Below are 21,125 nucleotides of genomic sequence, written 5' to 3'. Positions count from 1 at the left end.
TACAGGCTGAGTGTAAGCTCTTTCAGAGGGAATCTAAGTCCCTTGCTCCATAACCAGGGTCCTGTCTTACCTCTCCAGCTTTATCTTTCTCCCTCATTTTTAACTTCCTGCTTCAGAATCTTGGGCCTGAGCCACAGAAAGTGCTTGCAGTTCTCTGAGGACACCATACTGTTTCTTGCTTCCCTCATTTTGCTCCTGCTATTACCTCTACTTGCAATGCCTCTTTCCTGATTTTCTCATAATATCTCAGTGTCACCATATAAGGGCAGCTCAGGTGCCACCCACCATAGGAAGTCTTGCCTGACCTGCAAAGGCTGGGTTTGGTGATCTTTTGTGCTTCTTTGTTACTCTGCCTCTCTTAATCAGGTGAGTTCTTTGTGTATAGTGACCATGCTTACTCATCTTTGTGCCCCCTAGTGCTTAGTTTAGCTTAGTACAGAGGAAGTTATATTTGATGAATAAATGAATTGTACAGAATCTGAAAATCAGTGTTTAATTTAGCAAAGTTTTTCAGACTTTACTATTTCTATGTAATTTTTTTAAAATTTTTAATATATATTTATATATAAAGTGTATATATATTTTTTATATATAAAGTGTGTATATATATATATATATATATATATATATATATATATATATATATATATAAGTTTTAGGTGGACACAATGCTTTTATTTTTATTTATTTTTATGTGGTGCTGAGGATCAAACCCAGTGCCTCACCCAGGCTAGGTGAGCACTCTACCACTGAGCCACAACCCTAGTCCTTTAATTAGTTCTTTTTAGTTATACATGAGAGAAGAAGCCATTTTGGCATAATTGTAGAAGCATGGGATATATCTTGTTCTAATTTAGTCCCCAGAACTTTTCCTTTCCCTTCCCTATATGTACATAGGAAAGTTAAGTTTTCAGTAATGTTTCCTACAATATTCTTGTTTTGTATAACTGATTTTTTTTCAAAGTTTTTGCTTTAAAGGTGATGGACAGAACCATGTGATATGAAGATTAAATCCTTGATTGTCCCTGCAGATTTTTCATTTTGTGGATGTGGATGGAGTTTTAAATTAAATGAGATTTTTATTTTCTGCTAGAGTTTAATATTACTAAAAGACATGAAGAGTGATATTCAAATATAGTTTTGATGTCCCAAACTTGGGAAACTAGCTTGGAATAAAATATGTTCTTGAACAGAGATTATTGCCTTCATTAAAAATAAACATGCTGGGATAAACCTTATGCTCACTGAGATGGTCTGGAAGAATCTCAGGACACACTTTCACTGGAGACTCATTCCTGACACATTAGAGGTAGATTGAAGAGCTTTCCCTAAAAAATATATGACCAAGATTTGTTATTCTTTGTTTTTGCAGATAACTAGTATGTGGCAACATTGATGTCTATTCTAAATCAATTTTATGCCATGTGCTTCTATCTTTAAAACTAAATTTTGCAAAGCGATGTTATACATGATGGTAAAAAGCAAATGCAAAAAAATATTTATAATGCACATGTAAATAAGCTACAGAATTTTCTAGCTTTTGCTAAGACATTGATTTACTATTATTATTAGTGATGGGGGTGGAACTCAGGGCATTGCACATGCTTGGCAAATACTGTACCACTGAGCTATACTTTCAACCTAACACTGAATTTTTTTTTCAACATTAATGGTGTTAAATTGTACTGACAATTGTATTGATAGGAAAGACACTTAATGGGTATTTCCTTGCAAATTTAGATATGGGTAACTATTGAAATTGCCCTGGCAGGTTTAATTTTTATTCTCCTTAGAATGTGTAGCTTTGCTTAAACCATATTCAAAGTCTGGGTCTATTGATTCCCTGTAAGATACACTTGAAGGTTAAGTAACTACAGATCTCAGCTAATCCTTTGTAATCTGCTGTTACTAAATGACGGCTTGCATTCCTGGCACACCAGTTTCTGAATGTTTAGGATTTAGTTTTTACCTTTTGTTCAAATTACCTCTGGAAGAAGCCATGCTTCTTTTTGCACATCTGTGCATTGTGCTCAGCCTTTTGGAAGGAGTGAGGTGTTCGTGTCCTTCTCAGTGCACCTGTGATCTTCGTGGCAGAGATGACGACTCAGGTTCAAGGTATGCGCCTCTCTTTGCTACTAAAGGTTCTAATTATTCCAGGAAAAAAGCTCAAACAAGTCAGCCTTATTTTGAAAGCAAATTTATTTTCAGAAATCAGAGAAGGTTTAATTTATACACACTTTAATTTAATTGTGTTAATACCGATCACCCACTGCTTTATTATTTTCATTTTGAGCAGTGTAACTCTCAAAAGCCTCACATGATTTGGAATTTCCAAACACAATGTGTTACAAAAATATTCACTACACTCATATTCATAAAATGTCCCTTTCAGGAGGTTGAGACATTTAAGTGTATGTAGAGAACTCAGGCCTTGATTCTAGAAAGTCGAAGAGGGCTGCCCTGGGAAACCTATGGGATATGGGCATGTCATTGGCTGCCAGGGTGTTTTTCCCTGTTTCCTCTGATGATTCTTCATGCCAACAACTGGATAAAAGAAAGAATAATCATAAATGTGAAGCCAGAGAAGTTCATAATTAGAATTTTTCATTTTGACTAATGAAATGGACAAGGTAATGATTATAGGACTTCACTGAAGTTATTTAATCTCAAGGTTATTTTAACATCTACCTGTGCAGTAGAAAAGGAATTTATGTACAACAAACACTTTCAGATATGACTTAAATGCAAAACAGAACGCTTTATTAGCTAAATGAAGTAGATTTTTTTTGGTTTTGGAAATGGTATTTAATAATAAAATCAGATTATTTGTGATTTGGTGGTTGAAATAAGCAGTGAGTGAGTCTCTTAAACAAAGTAATCTATTAAAAAAAAAAAAAAAAAAAAAAAAACAGCACCGGAGCTGGGGTTGTGGCTAGTGGTAGAACGTTTGCTTTGTACGTGTGAGGCACTGGGTTCGATCCTCAGCACCACATAAAAATAAATAAATAAAATAAAGATATTGTGTCCATCTATAACTATAAAAAAAGAAAGAAAAAACCACCATTTTAACCAAAGAATAATAATAATTAAACCATATTTGTGAGTAGTTTGTCTTGTTAACATATTAGCTTTACTTAACTAATTCATGGTATCTTTTTGAGATGTTTACAAGGTGGTTAAAGACAATGAAAAGAACACAAGTTAAAGACCTGTTTGCCCAGGTATATGCAATAGTTAATGATCAGACCAGAGTACTATCTATAAAACTATCATAGAAATGTTTCTTTCCCCAAAGTGGCCTCATTACCAATGGCTTTTACAAAAAGCACAGAATAATAATAATAATGTTTAGCAAGATATATACAAGTAATCTAGTTCAACCCCTATCATTTTATTATTTTATTTGTTCTTTTTTGATATACATGACAGTATATTTTGACATATTGTACATACATGGAATACAACTTATTCTAATTAAGATCCTCTGTCATTTTATAGGTACAGAAATTAAACTGACAGAGATGAAAGGACTTGTGCTAAGTTGCTGATATAGACTGGTTGATCGAGATGCTAGGCCTTGTGGGTTCCTGTCTAGGCTTTTTTCTATTGTGGCAGACTGAAATACTCATTGGGTAGGACTGCTATTATTGTGAAATAAAACAACACTGGAATATGTGATAAAATAAACTAGAGATGAGTAATAGGCATCCCTAGAGAATCCTAACGATTCCACAAGTTCTTCTCCTAAAGTTTTAGAAGGGAGAGGATGCTCAGGATATTGTAGCTTTATTCTTCTTACCTCTGTTTAGGTTATGGGCTGGCTTTCACAATGAACTGATTTAATGTGATGTGTTTTACTAAATGGCCATTTTATTGTTGACTTACTAAATATATAGCATATCATAATTTAGATGACATTTTGCAAAGCTATTTATTATTAACTCAGATGAATATATGATGGAAGAAAAATGGCCTTTATTTTCAGGCTTAAATGAATCTAGGTTCTCAAATTCCTCTTACTTTAAACTCACACATGGGACAGACTTGTTTTTATATGCCTGTTTTACTTGTGCCAATAAACAAGACCACAATGTGACTTGCTCAAGGTCACTTATGTTCGAGAGTGCCAAAGGGAATAATTCAGTTTCTGGTTTATTCCTTAGGTGGAAAGCCATTCACAGGTTATGTAAACACTTGCTACCCCCCACAAAGTAATCCTTTCAAATAGGGTCAGTTTATGATTTTAACAGGGTATTCTTTTAACATGGACCATTTCCTAAAGACGTGCACTTTGGAAGTGGAAAGAGTGGGTGTGAAAGGTGGCTCTGTAACCCACTAGCTGGGTGACCTTGGAAAGTCACCTAATGTTGTTGGGCCACTGTTATTTTAGATGTAAAATTGGATTGTCATTAATAGCAGAAAACATCTATTGAGGGAGCTCAAAGAACAACAAAGAAAGTGTGAGCTGAGGGGTCTCTGTGGCTCAAGGCTGGAGATGCTGATGACAGACAGGTAGTAGATACTGTGGTTAAGAGCACAGACTTCACAGGCATGGTGGTACATACCTATTATCCCAGCAACTCGGGAAGTTAAGGCAGGACGATGGCACATTTGAGACCAGCCTTTGCAACTTAGTGAGACTCTGTCAAGAAAAGAACAAAAAAGAAAAGAAATACCTACTGAGTGCTTATTATATGCCAGGAAGATGTAGAATTTTGTATCTTATTTGTTTGTTTGTTTGTTTTTGCAGTACTGGGGATCAAACCCAAGGTATTGCATATGCTAGGCAAGTGCTCTACCACTGAACTATACCCTCAACACCTTTAGATCTCTTTAAATTAATCATTGTAACAGTGCCATATGGAAAAATGAGGCTGTGGGTCTGATGAAGAGGCTTTCCTTGGCCATAGAGGAGATGACAGAGCTTAGAATTAAGCTTAGTTTAGAATTGAACCAAGATTAGCCCAGAGCAGCTGTTGTGATGGTTAAATAGAGTTGCACAGGCCTGGCATGGAAATAACTCCATTAAAAATTAGGTCAGACCACATGAAATTGCTGATATTTGATCATTACTTACTACAAAAATGGTCATTTCATATGATGTAACATAGTTGCTGCTGTCATAATGGTAAAGAAGAAGAAGACAATGCATTGTTAATGAACAGGTTTGCCAGAATGAATATGTATTTTGTGAAAACCAAGTAGGGAATGAAAAATTGATACATTTGGAGTAGGAATTATTGAGGTCTCCTTGTATTAATTTTAAAAAATAAGTAATAACAAATATGTAATATTTATGATTAAGCACCAAGTATCATGACATCAATATTTATAAAGTCAAAATACAAGAAGTGTACAGGAAAAATAGAAAAACAATAGAAATGAGTTGTGGAAGATGATGTAGAAAAAACTGAGAATGAATTTAAGAAAATAATCTCAAGTAGATATTGTTATGGTTTGACTATGAGGTGTCTCCCTAAAGCTCCTGTGTGATTCAGGAATATGCAGAGCTGAAATGATTAGATCATAAGAGCTGTAACCCAATCAGTCCATCCTAGTTTGAGTGGACCGACGGGATGGTCATTGCAAGCAGGTGGGGCATGGCTGGAGAAGGTGGGCCTGAAGTGTTTCATCCTTCCTTGAGGCCCTTTCATTTTCTCTCTCTGCTTCCAGCAGTCACGAATGGAGCAGCACTTCTCTACCTCGTCCTTCCACCATGATGTTTTGTCTCACTTGGGCCCAGAGTATGGTGTTGGCCCACCATGGATTAAATCTCTGAAATGAACCAAAATAAACTTTCCCTCTTCTAAGTTGATCTTGTCAGGTATTTTGGTCAGAGTGCTGAAGAACTGATCATCACAGACATAGGTAACATAATTGATACAATAATATAGAAAATAGATTCAGTAGATCTAATTAGTATAAATCAAATACTATATACTAAAAAGACGAAGTATCTTTTCCTATTATCCATGGAATAATGATAATAAAGGTCCACATATTGTCCTAAACCATAACTAAATTACAAAACAGGAACAACATGGACAACATTCTTTGATTGTAATCTTGCATTACTCTTTGACACTAGGTTGGTGCTATGTAATGACCTGGATATGAACCAAGTCCCTATGAACCTCCCTGTGGACACCTCAAAACTTCGCATAGAAAAAACTGTCATCCACACAATTCCAGCTGAGGCCTTCTATTACCTGGTGGAGCTCCAGTACCTCTGGCTGGCTTACAATTCTGTGGCCAGCATTGACTCCAGCAGCTTTTACAACCTAAAGCAGCTGCATGAGTTGCGCCTGGACGGGAATTCTTTGGCCAACTTCCCCTGGGTGTCTCTGCGGGACATGCCCCACCTGAGGACCCTGGATTTGCACAATAACAGAATCACCAGTGTGCCAAATGAGGCGGTCAGGTATCTGAAGAACCTCACCTACTTGGATTTATCAAGCAACAGACTAACCACACTGCCACCCGATTTCCTGGAGAGCTGGTCTCACTTAGCTACAACACCATCTAGAAGCCCAGATCTTTTACCAAGAAGAATTATTCTTGGTGAGCTCATAAGTCTCTGGGATTTTCATATATAGATACCTTGCTACACATTCCTTTAGTGGTCCAGAATCTACTGGATTTGGTTTCTTTGTATTTGCATTTGTGTGTGTTATACTGGGGACGAAGCCCTGGGGCCTCATACATACAAAACACTTGCTCTACTGCTGAGATACATCACCAGCCTTTATTTGCACTTTTTAGAAATTAGTTCTTTTTAGTTACACATGACAATAGAATATACTATGGATAATTATAGAAGCATAAAATATAATTTGTTCTAATTCAATCCTCAGTATTTCCCCTTTCCCTCCCTTCCTCCCACCCCATTCCCTTCCCTTTACTGATTTTTCTGCTATTTACTTATTATTTTTTAAATTAGTGTCTTGTGGATGTACATGATGGTGAGATTCACTGTGATATATTCATATATATACATAGGAGAGTTAGATCAGTTTCATTCCACTAAGTTTTCCTATCCCATTCCACAGTTTTAATAGAATAGTTCCCTATCAGCTAAACTCCATCTAGCTGTTTTCCCTCTGCAAGATGTATTGTGTATGGGGTGGTGGTGGGGGTGTGTGTGTGTGTAGTGATGGGGAGAATGAGCCTCATAAACAGAGAGGGCTTCAAGTTGAGAGGCATAATCTACCATCTGCCCTGACTCTTGTGAACACACTGACTTCCAAACTTGGAGATCATTCAACCTTCTACTCTGTTAACTTTTCAACCCTTCTCCAGGCTTCTTAGAAGTGGGAGAGAGCCAGTACTTAAATTAGTTATGGAGAATAGTTTCCAGAAATGTGGAGACACCAGTTTTTTCACTGGCGTGGTGAAACCCTGATTGAGAACAATGAACAAAGGCCCTTCTCATGGGTATTTTTTGGGAAATGAAGTCTTATATTTTTTTTGTTTGAGACATAAACCCGAAGCCTTGATCGAGCAGTTTGATTTGTCAAATTTTTGTTTTACTTTTCACTTAATAAGTTGTCAATTCCCAGCTTATGTCTTCATAACTGCAGAAGTGGTTGTATTTAACTTCTGGGTCAGTGAAGTGTCTTGTCAACAAAGATATGAGATGTGTGCCATGCAGCCTTGCTAACCAGTATCACATGCTCCAGATTTGTTGAAATAAAATATATAATTAATTTTTTAAATTTTTTTTAGTTGTAGATGGACACAATACCTTTATTTTATTTATTTATTATTATGGGATGCTAAGGATCAAACCCAGGACCTCGCACATGCTATGCAAGTGCTCTACCACTGAGCCACAACCCCAGCCCTGTGTATTACTTTTATAATGATAATAATCATGATAATAAATAGCAAGATAGTGTGAAATATGCGGAGCCATGTTCGCTATGTTACACAGGGAATAGAAATGTCACCTCTCAAGAGAAGACTAATTAATGTGTATGAATTACACAAAAACCTCATTTTTTAACCTGGAAAATGGGGATTTCAACCTGACTCCATTTTGCTCGTATGACTGTGATGAGAATGAAATGAGATATTTTATGTGACAGTTCTTTGGAAGATGGAGTGCACAGTCTCTGAGGTTATGCTTATAGATTAGCATAACAGAAGAGACGAGGTAGGAGTGTCTTGTAAAGAAAGCTTTCTCTATTTAGCTTTTTTGTCACTCCCATAGTATGTGAGTCTTCCAGTTGCATTATTGAAATATAGTGATAAGAACTGGTTCTAGATTTTCTAGAATTCACTATTTGCCTGTACCAATTACATCTTTGCAGGCGCCCTGTGGAATTTCCAGTGGGATATGTCCTGCTTTTATTTTTTATTACCCTGTGCTTATTATTGTTAGTAGATGGAGGTTCTATTTGTAATAATAATAGTAATAGCTGGTCTTGAGGGAGCTACTCAGGGCAGGCCTAGTTCTAAAATTTAACATAAGTAGGTTCTTCTGGCCTTGTTAACACCATGGGAAGTACCCTTTCCTCCTCATTTTATAAATGAAGACAAACGGCACACAGGTAAGCCACGTGACCAAGTTCACGCACCATGTGGTGGGGAAGCTGAGGTGTGAACACTGCCTGTCCCAGGGACCACCCCATCCCCACTCCTCTGTAATACAAGGTATGTAATAATACCGAAGTTATTGTCCTCATAAACACATCACTTAAAGGATCTCATTAAATCATGTATTTATTTAATTAAAAACAAAACAAACAAAACACCTCAGGGGCAGGCTTTTCAGTTGCTCTCTTCAACATGAGTGAAAATATCAACCTAGTAAAATTGTTCTTTCCTGTATCCATAAAAAACCATAAACGAGTGTCCTGCAAGTAAACATTTAAATGAACCATGAACACTTGACTTTTTTTTAAACTTGATTTTTTGATTTGTAATACAAGTAAATTTCCATGGTCTCTTTCTTAAGTTGTAGCCAATATTTACACAAGCATCTTCTGTAAGGCCTGCCACCCTTTATCTTGAAGGAAAAAAACCTGCGCTTGGAGAAGGCATAAATACTTTATTGGGTGTTTTTTACTGGTGCCCAGATTTGTCAGTGGTAAACATGGGTTTCTTCTACTCATGATGGAATTTGCCTGAAGGGCAGTGGCAGCCTGAGTATTCCCACAGAAAATTTTAAGATGGCATTGATTTACCCCAGGCAACACTTATCCCTCTCTGTCCATATGGCTGGCACTTCGCTAGGATCTTTGCTAGAACTGCAGAAGACAAATTCAAATTGTTAAGTCTCCACCTTCTAGGTGCTCTCCTCCCATGCATCTGCTGAGCCCTCAGAAGAGCTCCCCAAGGTGGGTCTGTAATTATCAACACCCTCTTTTTACAGCTGGTGAGGACATAGAGTCAAGCTCCAAATTCACAGTCCCTCTCCAGAGACATCGCTCTTACGTTTTAAACTATAATTTTTAATTAAGAGGTTGAGATATATTTTGTCTACAGTGAAAAGCAAGATCAAAAGTGTATAATTTGGTAAATTCTGGTAAATGTTTACCCTGTGTAACCCACACCTTTATGATAGAGAATATTGTTATCCCCTTGGAAATTTCCCCTGAGCCCCTTCCCTGTCAATCTCCCCTCACCCCAGTCACTATTTTGATTTCCATCACCATGGGTTAATTTTGCCTGCTCTAGGATGCCATAGAAATGCAATCATACAGCATGCACTCCAGGGCCGGGGTTCTTTTCTCCCAGCAGCATGTTTCTGAGATTCGCCTGTGTCATTGCACATATCAGTTGTTCCTTACTGCAGGATCGTATTCAACTGTGTGAATGAATCCATTGTTCAGCCTTCCTCCCTGTTGGACACATGAGCTGTTTCTAGTTTGGAGCTATTATGAATTAGGCTTCTGTTAACATTCTTGTGCAAAGGTTTTTGTGGCATGTTTTCATTTCTCTTGGATAAATCTCTAAGATTGAAATTTTTGGGTTATAGAACAGCTATAGGTATAAACTTTAAAGGAACTGCCAGGTTTCCAAAAAAGTTACATAACTTTATACAATCCCATTAGCACTTAGGACAGCCTGATTGATCCATATCCTCCTGAATACTTCATGTTGTCTTTTTCATATTAGTTATTCTATAATTAATTCCCAAGCAAGTTGCTCAGGAAGCAGTATCACATTGTGATTTTAGTTTGTAATATATATATTTAGAAGTATATGTATTTCTAGGGATTTCTAGGGATTGAACCCAGGGGCACTTTACCACTGAACTACAACCCTAGCCTTTAAAAAATGTATTTATTTATTTATCTACCTATCTATTTTTATGTGGTGCTGAGGATCGAACCCAGTGCCTCACACATGCCAGACGAGTGCACTACCACTGAGTCACAACCCCAGCACCCCCCCAGCCCTTTTTTATTTTAAATTTTGTGACAGTTTCTGGGGCTGGCCTTGAACTAGCAATCCTCTTGCCTCAGCCTCCTTAGTTGCTGGGATTACAGATGTGCACCACTGTGCCTGGCTTATTTGTATATATTCTTTTATGAAATACCTGTTCATGTATTTTGTCTAATTTTTTAGGATTATTTACCTTTCTTTACTATTTTTTTTTAATTTTTTTTTTAAAGAGAGAGAGAGAGGGAGAGAATTTTAATATTTATTTTTTAGTTTTTCGGCGGACACAACATCTTTGTTTGTATGTGGTGCTGAGGATCGAACCCGGGCCGCACGCATGCCAGGCGAGCGCGCTACCGCTTGAGCCACATCCCCATCCCCCTTTCTTTACTATTGAAGACAAGTCTTTTCTCAGTTAAAAGGAATATAACTATTTTCTCTAAGGTTGGTTTGTCTATGCACTTTTTCATGGAGCTTTTGGTTAGAAAGTCTTAAGTTTTGGTGACATCTAGTTTGTTAGTTTTATCTTTTACAGTTAGTGGTTTCTGTGTACCATCTAAGAAATATTTGCTTACCTCAAGAAGATGAAGATATTGTTTTCTTTATAGTTTTAGCTTTTATATTCAGTTTTTACCTGTAAATTTATATTAGTAATCAGTATTTACATTATACTTATGACTATTATCCATCTCAAAATAGTTTTTGAGGCTAGTGGGAGGTTGGAGTTGAAGTTTATTAATTTTTTCCCAACAGATACTCAGTTATTCCAGCACTGTCTATTGAAAAGATTTTCCTTTCCCATTCAATTGCTAACCACAACTGTTTCCACAAAGCTGAGTAAGGCATTGTCTTCACCTTTAAGGACTTATGTTTGTACAAGAATTTATTCCTGACTTTTTATAAACACACACACACACACACACACACACACACACATCATATTCAATCCAACCACTTTAATCCAAGAAAAATTACTCTTTTAGAAAGGGAATAAATCAAAGCTCACTTGTCCCATCCAAGAACAGTTATATGAAATAAATGAATTTATTCAAATTATTGTGATGTAGCTGGTGTACTACCTTGAAGGAATGCAGTACAAGTAACAATTTAACTTTAGAGAGTTTCTGTACCTTTGTCCCCACAAGAAAATAAAAACACTGATAAATGTGTTCAGTTCCTGAGTTACTTTTTATTCAGGTTTTAAAAATTGTACCTTAGATGTTTTAAAATTAGGATAAATAGTTATATACATATTATATTTTTGAAAATATTTTAAATATTTATACCTGGCTTACATTAATTAATTTTTTAAAGAATTTTATTTCATAGTTAACATACTTTTGCCATTTTTATTTTTTGCAGTGCTGGGGAATTGAACCTAGGCCCTCATGTATGTAGGCAAGTGCTCTACCACTGTGCTGCATCACCAGCCCTGTTAACATATTTTTATAATAGTTCCAAAGTATGAATGAAACTGTTAATGTTATAGCTCTTGAATCTTTCTCTATATAGACATTTTTATTTCAGGTGTTGTTGCTTTGATAATTTTTATTTGTAGATTATAGCACTTACAGCTGCCACCTATGTTTTTAGGTGACAGAGATGGGTTATGATATAAGAAGAATTAGATTAGGAGGCTAAAAAATGTCTGGGAGTTATTCAGGACTTTAATCCACTTACAAAGTCAAAGTAGTGATCTCTTTGTTCTTTGGTTTCCTCTGGCGTGAAATTGAAAGAATAATACTGGCTCCCTGAGTTGCTACAAAACAACGTGGTGGCATAAGACATAGCAAGGTTGTGTGGCAGGTGCTTTAAAATCTAGATACTTAAGTTCAAATCCTGGCTGCCCAATTGTGTGACCTTGAACAGATTCATTAACCTTCCCAAACCTTGGTTTTCTCATCTTTACAACATGCAATTGTAAGGACTGAGTTAGAGCCTTCCTTAGATGTTTAGTGCTGTTGTGAGATAACTTTCCATGTCTCTCTAGACTGTTTCATGTCTCGTGAGCAGAGGTAGACACTAACTAACATTGCCTTTTATTCTGCACTGTCTTTGCAAGGATTTTTGTTAAGAAAACAGATTTGGAAAGTAGAGTTAAGTCTCTCTCCAGAGCAAAGGGTTGGCAGGCTTACTAAGATGATGGTTTCCTCCAGTACTGAATGATCTATGAACTCTGGCCAAGCCATCTTCTATTTTCTATGAGGGTTTCCCACAATGTGGTTCTCTCAGTGCTAGTATCAGGGAAGTCTTAGACAAACTGCAGGGGGTTTGGCAGCCCTGAACCTAAATAATCTCTTACAGCCTTTACAGTTCTTGACAAGTGCCATATTTTCCACAGAGGAAATAATATTTTTTATCTTCTTGTTAGTATTATCAAAGAAAAAAATCTATCTTAATAAGTCCAGGTGGCTTGAAAATTTAAGGCATTCTATGTAATTATTATCTATTATTCTACATAATTATTATTAATTTTATTTGAAATGGTAAATTTGATGTGTTCATTGGCAGATTTAGAAACTAATATTAAAGTCAAATAATGAAATTGCTATGGTGAACATAGATTTTATATTTAGGTTTACAAAAATGTATACATATACAATTTAATTCATCTTTTATTTTGATATAACTATTTTTTTATTGTATTTCTGAATTTTTACTATATTAAGGTGGATATACACATGTTTTGTTCTAAAATATTTTGATTTATTTTTATCTACCTTAAAATATTTCTTTTCATCCTCTTAAGTGCAAGTATAACACATCTTTGCTTGAAGGGCACTTGCTATTTTGCCCCCTGTGCTCTTCTTCTCACTAGTGTTATTTCTCCTAAATCAGTGAGCAAGTGTGTGACTGGATCTTCACTTTGAGAACTGATCAGTTGTGAGAGGGGAACCATATTTTCATTTCATTGACTTCTTACTAATTTAATTACATCATAATTCTGACAATACCAATTGATGGAAAACTCAAAAATTTCAACCTTTTGAAACTTTTGGGGGAGGAGGGTACCAGGGATTGAACTCAGAGATACTTGACCATTGAGCCACATCCCAAGCCCTAATTTATATTTTATTTAAAGACAGGGTCTCACTGAGCTGCTTAGCACCTTGTTTTTGCTGAGGCTGGCTTTGAACTCACGATCCTCCGGCCTCAGCCTCCTGAGCTGCTAGGACTACAGGCATGTGCCATCATACCTGACTGATGTTAAAGTTTTTTGAGTTTTTTATATATTATGGTATTAATCCCCTGCCAGAGGAGCAGCTGGCAAAGATTTCTCCCACTCTTTAGGTCTCTCTTCATGCTCCTAATCAATTCTTTGATGTGAAGAAGTTTTTTGTTTTGTTTTTTAATTTGATGGCATCCCACGTACTGATTCTTTGTTTTATTTCTTGACTTTAGGGGTCTTGTTGAGGAAGTTGTTGCCTGTACCTATATGATGGAGTGTTGGCCCTATATTTTTTTTTCTAGCGGTTGCAATATTTTTTGTTTAATTCCTAAGTTTTGATCAATTTTGATTTGACCTTTGTGCAGGGTGAGAGGGATCTGATTTCCTTCTTTTACACATGAATATAGAGTTTTCCTAGCACCATATGTTAAAAAGGCTATCTTTTCTCCAACATTATATTTTTGACATCTTTGTAAAGTATCCTTGACATCTTTGTAAAGATGGCTGTGAGTTTGTAGGTTTGACTCTGTGTTTTCTATTTCATTGTTCTTCATGTCTATTTTGATGTCAGTATTGTTACGTGGAGATGTCAGATGGGTTCTTTATCTCCTGAATTCAAAGAATGAGATCCACAGAGAAGCAGAGGGTTTAGTAATAAGATTTATTTAAAGCAGAAAAAGGTTCCCGCAGTAGGAGAGGAATCCCAAGGGAGAGTATCACTAGCTGTTCTTTGCCTGGGGGCTTCTAAAGGCATATCTGATGCCCAGTGTAGGTGATTGGTGGGGACCATGTTAATGAGGGATCTTAGCATGGACCAATCAAGCTCTTCAAGGTCTGAGTTTAATAAGGCAATCAGAAGTGCATAAATTCAATCCCTTATTTACATAATTAAGAAGATGAGTCCAACCTCATGGTTGAACATGTCTATTGAAAAAAGGTAAGGGTTGATTCTGTGGTTGGCCATTGCTAGGGTTCGGAGTCCTGGTAGTTAAAGAATAGACATTGTAGTTGGAGCTGTTAGGAACAGTAACAGGTGTTCTAGCTAAGAAGGCACCATTGTGGTTGAAGCTGTCAGCGGCAGCAATAAGATGTTCTCTAGGCCCAATGTCCCCTTCCAGGATTACATGGTCTCCTTTCTTCTTTCCCTTCTCTGAGACTCTTATCTTGTCTGTCTACGGATGGTCTAGCTTCCTGCCTCAATACCATGCTGGTTTTGTTACTACTGCTCTTCTACTGCTCTGTTGTACAATTTAAGATCACATGTTGTGATGCCTCCTGAATCACTCTTTTTTTTTTAAAGAAAGAGAGAGAGAAAAATTTTTAATATTTATTTATTTTTTTTTTTAGTTTTCGGCGGACACAACATCTTTGTTTGTATGTGGTGCTGAGGATCGAACCCGGGCCGCACGAATGCCAGGCGAGCACGTTATCGCTTGAGCCACATCCCCAGCCCCTGAATCACTCTTCTTGTTCAGAATTGCTTTGGCTATTTTGGGTCTCTTATTCTTCCGAATGAATTTATGGACTGTTCATTTTTCTAGTTCTATGAAGAGTGTCATTGGTATTTTGATGGGGATTACATTGAATCTGTATATTGCTTTTAGTACTATGGCTATTTTGACAATATTAATTTTGCCTATCCAAGAACAAGGAAGGTCTTTCCATCTTCTAAGGTCTTTTTCAATTTCTTTTTTTAGTGTTTTACAATGTGAAGTGGGCTTTTGAATGTCTGTTAACTGACTTCATTATTCTAGGTGCTTCATATCTATCAGGTCACATCACCAGGACTGAAGTATTCACTTTGTTTTTTAATATAGGTGTGGATTGCATAAGTTGGGTCTCTTTGTTTTCAGCAAGAAAATGTGGACTAGAATGTAAAAAATATGCTTTTCTCTGTGTGAAATTTGCTGCTTATTTAGAATTTGAAATGTTAACTCTACTAACATGAGGCTTTAAGTTTTGTTTAGCAAGATTGGTTAAAGTTTACAGAGATTTTTATCATGATCATTTGAAGAAACCTACATGAATTATTAATTAAAATTTCATGCACCTATATGAAAGAATTACTGCCATTATATATATTTTATAGATGAGACTGAAAGAGGTTGTTAGATACCTTCCACTATTGTGGAACTTTCTAGAACTGGGATTTCAGTCCAGACATTAGGTTTCAGAGCCACACTTAGTCATTCAGTATAAAAATAAACTAGAAAGTCTGCTTGTGGCATGAAACCGGGTGAAAGAATCAACACTTAAGAGAACAGAATTCAAATGACTATTAATTAATTAGTCATTGATTCACAGGACTTATTGCAAGAGGAAAAAGTTCAAGGTTATACGCTCATGGAAGAAAAGCAAACTTCTATAATAGAAGATTTTAAAAAGAAAACCTTTACCAATCCTGACGGAAAAATAATCTAGTTATGAACTGCTACTATAATAAGAAAAGGCATAAACAGAAATATAGACTGTACAAATCAGCAGTTAAATTTCCACCATGGGTAGAAATTTTTAAATTACAGTTTGTCTTCTTGTTTATATTCCACTTCATTAGTAAATAGTTATAATCACTAATCTCTGCACTGCAGCCTTTTCTGTCTTGGGCTTTCTGTGAGGGTATTCCAGGACATCAGCCTTGAGACCCTCAGAGAGACTTGTCTGCCATAGTGCTCTGAAACACATCTTAGATCCATCTGAGATTTCAGTAAATAATTTTGTAGTCTGACCCTGAATTTGGTTTTTGCTCTGAAGTCACTTCTTAATTTGAGTACTCTGGAGAGGCTGGGATTGGGGAACAGTTTTGGTTCCTATACATTAACAGTTGTCTAGCTGTGGTTTTTCCTTTGCATTTTACCAGCGAGAAGCTACCAGGCAGCAGATTCAGCATGTTTTGTGGAACTATCCTTTGGTACATCACTCTTCTCATTGAGTGTGTACTCTGCTTTTCATGCTTACCACAGGTGACAGTGTTGCTAAAAGTGTCACTTTTTGCCACTCCAAAGCAAGGATCCACTTTCTTCTCGTTTCCAGTAACTTCTTCCTCACTTCCTTTAAGATCTCACTAGCAAGTTCCTGGGAGGCCAAAAGAATTCTGCTAACAGTTCTGAAGGCTGAAGCAGATCCCAAAGGTGTTTGCAACTGGAAATGGTCAGCTAACTGCATTCCTTGTAGGTGATTCTCTCTTGAAGAGAGATTTGAGCAAACACCTCACAGAGTCTCCATTTGACACTCAGGCCATGTCATATGTTTGCCCTTACCAGCCTTTCCAGTCTCATCTCCTACCACTGGCTGCATTTCACACTATGGTTTTGCTACACAAAACTTGTATTACCTCAACATGTCTTCAAATCACTCAAAACCATGACATATTCCAGGCTGAGTTAGATGACTCTCCCCTATATGATACTATGAGTACTTTCACATTACCCTAGAAGTATTTCTATCACTGTATTAACAGCATTCTCTGATACTTGGATTCAAATCTTGGCTCTAATCTGAATAATCTTGGTCAAGGATTTTGGCCTACATCTCCCTTCACTTCATCACCACTCACGTAGGGATGACCTTAACCACCAAGTTATTTGGTCTCTTTGTGACTCAGCTTCTTAATCTTTAAAATGGGAATAATAATACTATCTTGGTCAGGATTATCGGGATTAAATGAGATAATACAGGTTAGTGTTTAGAGTAGAACCCAGAACAGAGTCCATGCTCAGTAAATATAAGCTATGATAATTAATGATCTGATCTGAACTAACAAACAAGATGTGTTCTTCAAGTTTGCTGAATTGTAGGGCACAACTGATATACAGTTGACTGTATTTGGTCCCTCAAAGCACTTCTATTATTAGAGAGACTATAGACACCTCCTTTCTCAAGAGGCTGTGATATCTGAATTTGTCAGAATAACATTTATTATCCCTTTTGTCTCTTCTGTTTTAGGTCTGCAGGACAACCCTTGGTTCTGTGACTGTCACATTTCCAAAATAATTGAGTTGTCAAAGGTTGCTGACCAGACTATAGTGCTTCTTGACCCACTGATGGTGTGTAGTGACCCTGAGCACCTCTCAGGGATTTTGTTTCAGAAGGCTGAGTTGGAGCAGTGTCTGAAGCCATCCGTGATGACTTCGGCCACCAAAATCATGTCAGCTCTGGGAAGTAATGTTCTGCTGCGGTGTGATGCCACTGGCTACCCTACCCCACGGCTCACATGGACCAGATCTGACAGCTCACCAGTTAATTATACAGGTATTTTCTTCATTCAGCCCTATGAAACCAGGAGTTTGCAAAAGTCTGAATTTAATCTCATGTTCCTGTATAATTTGAAATTGGCAGATTAACTCTAATAAAACACATGAGAATTGTTGGATGCAAGGGATTTGAAAGGTGCTATTTATTGATTAATATATTTCTCAGATTATCTTTATCTAGATAAAGTTAGACAACCTAATCTTTTTTTTTCTTAAGTAGAAATCCAGTGGATGGACACAAGGCCCTTTTTGTTGCTCTATCATTTAGGATATGGCTCACTTGAAAATGTAAAACCATCAAAAAAAATTTTTAAATGATTTTCATACAAGAGTATCCTTTTGAATGATTATTTAAATAATAAATGGAAACCTTATTATGAGGCAAAAGCATAAATTTTAGAAATGCTGATTACCTAGACTTTTCAGATCTTTCCAAACCCATACTTTAGTGACTTAGTCAGTGATGTTCTGATGATTAAAGGTATATAATTTTGAAACTCTTCAAAATGAGTTAAAATTGAGGTCTAAATAATGAAACCCGATGGATCACAAAAGTCAAGGCTTCAAATTCCTCAAATAACTAGTAAAGAGCCCACAGTTTAAACTGGTGACCTAACTTTTGGGCTATTGGTATATTTCAGAAAACTTCTAAAATCAAAACAGAATGGAAATATGTTTAGATTTTAGTGTTTAGGAAAGCAAAATTCTAATTTTGTAAAAACTATATATTATTCTGCAAGCAAAAGCATCTATAGCTTACTGGTTTGCCTAAGTTAAATATAAAGGATTTAGAATACAAATGACAACTCTTCCATGACCCTGAATGATGGACTATCTTCTGGATATGTGGATAAATGCATTTTATTACAATTAAAAAATATGTTAAGCAATATTTAAATGAGGTCTTTTAATAAACCTTTTATAGAATCACATTTAAAATTGGAAGGGACCTCTAAGATCACCATCTTACCCTCTTTTTTTCGCAAATGCAGAAACATAGGTCTAAAGACACTAATGGACTTATCTAAAATTACATACTATTTAGTAAACAAAAGTTTACTAAAATTCAAATTTCCAGTAGAGTGTTTGCCTAGCCAGCTCGAAGCCCTGGTTCAATCCCCAGTACCAAAAAAAAAAAAAAAAAAATTAATTAAATTAAAAAATAAAATATCATTCCCCATACAGATCTCACAGCACCTGGCAGGTCCTAGAGTTCATAAAAACCATCTGCAGAGTCATTAGCCACCATCAGAGACTTGTAAAGTAGCATTTACTTCTTGGCTTATATGAGAGGGATGGATATAAAACAGGTAGTTGTTTCCTTCTTAGCTGAAATGACTGCTCAAAATTTTCCTTTTTCTTTTTTTCTCAGAGCATATGTTTGTTTTCTTCCAGTAATTCAGGAGTCTCCAGAGGAAGGAGTCAGATGGTCCATAATAAGCTTGACAGGCATTTCTTACAAGGACGCTGGGGATTACAAATGTAAGGCCAAAAATTTGGCTGGGATGTCAGAAGCTGTGGTTACCGTGACAGTGGTTGGCACTGTCACAACCACCATAGCATCAGACACTTCGGAAAGAAGAACTGGAGATCAGTCTGAGGAGGAGGTACAGCCTGAATTTGGAAGACTGACATCCACACCTTCTTCACTGTCATCTCCTTGGTCTCTCTCTTCCTCCTCTTCTTCCTCTTCTTCTTCTTTTTCTACTTCTGCTTTGTCTCCTGCCTCTGTTGCTTCTTCCTCTTTGTCTCCTGTCTCCATTGTTTCAACCACACCTGGCATTTCAGCAAGCATCACCAGGGCCAGCAGGCAGTCGCTCCAGCTCCGACCAGATGGGAAAAGAAAAGTAAAGGTGGAGAAGTGGGGGAGCAAGCTTCCTCCTGCCAGTGCCAATAAGAAAGAAGAGCTGGCATTGTTGGATCAAGCAATGCCCCTGGAGACCAATGCCACAATAGAAGACCTTAGGGTGGTCATCGAGACGAAAGAGAGTGTGACCTTAACCTGGAACACCATTAACACCACACATAGCTCTGGGCTGACTGTGCTATATTCCAAGTATGGTGAGAAGGATCTGCTGCTGTTGAATGCAGACCCCAGCAAGAACCAAGTAACCCTAGATGGCTTGGAGCCTGGAAGACAGTACGTGGCATGTGTCTGTCCAAAAGGAGTGCCTCCCCAGAAGGACCAATGCATCACATTTTCCACTGACAATGTCGATGAAGGTGATTCTCAATGGTCTTTCCTCATCGTGGTCACCAGTACTGCCTGCGTTATTGTCTTGCCGTTAATTTGTTTTTTATTGTATAAAGTTTGCAAACTGCAGTGTAAGTCAGAATCTTTCTGGGAAGATGATTTGGCAAAGGAGACTTATATCCAATTTGAGACCCTGTCGCCCAGGTCTCAAAGTCTAGGGGAGCTCTGGACAAGAAGGCACAGAGAAGATTCAGAAAAGTTGCTGCTGTGTTCTAGGTCAAGTATGGAATCTTAGATGACTTCTTAAAAGTGACAATTCTAAACCTGAGTATTATTGTTAAGGTTTTGCAGCTCAGGTATGTGTGAGCTACAAAATAAAGCATCCAGTGGTTTAGTTGACCCTCTGTTTGGATGACTTTTGGACAGATTTTTATATACTACATAAAATATCCCAAATGGAAGTGTTTTCCAATGTGTTTTTCAAAAAAATATTATGAGACTTCTAAACTGAAAAGACAAATAATATTGACATTTGTTGTGTGGAGAATGTCCACAGAAATAATTTTTAGGGGGGTACTTAATAATGATTTTAGCGTAATGTTTTAGTTCTTAAATTCATGTGAAAATAGTTATAACAAGTGAACTCTGCATTTAAAAATTTTTTTTGAGCAATGAAAATAGATTAGTATAACCACCTATGCCTTGATGCTCACTCGTGTACAAAGTGCTTTGTGGCATTTGCTGTGGACATTTGTGGCCACTACCCAGTCAGTGTGTGAGCATGGGATCATAAAGAATTTTGTGCCACTAGGGTTTAAATCCACCTCAGTGGAGAGGGAGGGTTCTTTCTGTTGTTATCATTATGCACTGTACTACCGTAGAGTGTTCATATTTCATGTGAAAAAAAAAGTCCCCCTGTGCTTAGAAATATTAGTATCAGCAAAAAACAAATGGAAAAAGAGGATTATGACCAATAAGCCATTTCTAAATAATGATAACTGTTGCATTTTAACACATCTGCTGGTAGATCATATGGATGTTCTAAAATAATGTGCTGAATTTAAAACAATCTGTTTAATATTTGGCCATTTGCTCTTATTTTCTCTTTGTCTTCCCCTCTTCC

The 21,125-nt window shown here is 36.8% G+C and overlaps 1 protein-coding gene across 1 annotated transcript; it reads left to right on the top strand.

The window, feature by feature from the left end:
• The first annotated feature begins 1,999 nt into the window (after positions 1-1,999).
• On the top strand, positions 2,000-20,297 carry Lrit3 (leucine rich repeat, Ig-like and transmembrane domains 3). Its single transcript, XM_027935380.2, has 4 exons — positions 2,000-2,115; positions 6,089-6,561; positions 17,501-17,806; positions 19,204-20,297. The coding sequence occupies exons 1-4, from the start codon at positions 2,000-2,002 to the stop codon at positions 20,295-20,297; spliced, it is 1,989 nt and encodes a 662-aa protein (XP_027791181.2).
• The last annotated feature ends 828 nt before the right edge of the window (positions 20,298-21,125 follow it).

This window comes from Marmota flaviventris, chromosome 7, assembly GCF_047511675.1.
Source record: "Marmota flaviventris isolate mMarFla1 chromosome 7, mMarFla1.hap1, whole genome shotgun sequence".
In the NCBI taxonomy this organism is placed as follows: domain Eukaryota; kingdom Metazoa; phylum Chordata; class Mammalia; order Rodentia; family Sciuridae; genus Marmota; species Marmota flaviventris.
This window is presented reverse-complemented; position numbering and strand designations above follow the sequence as displayed.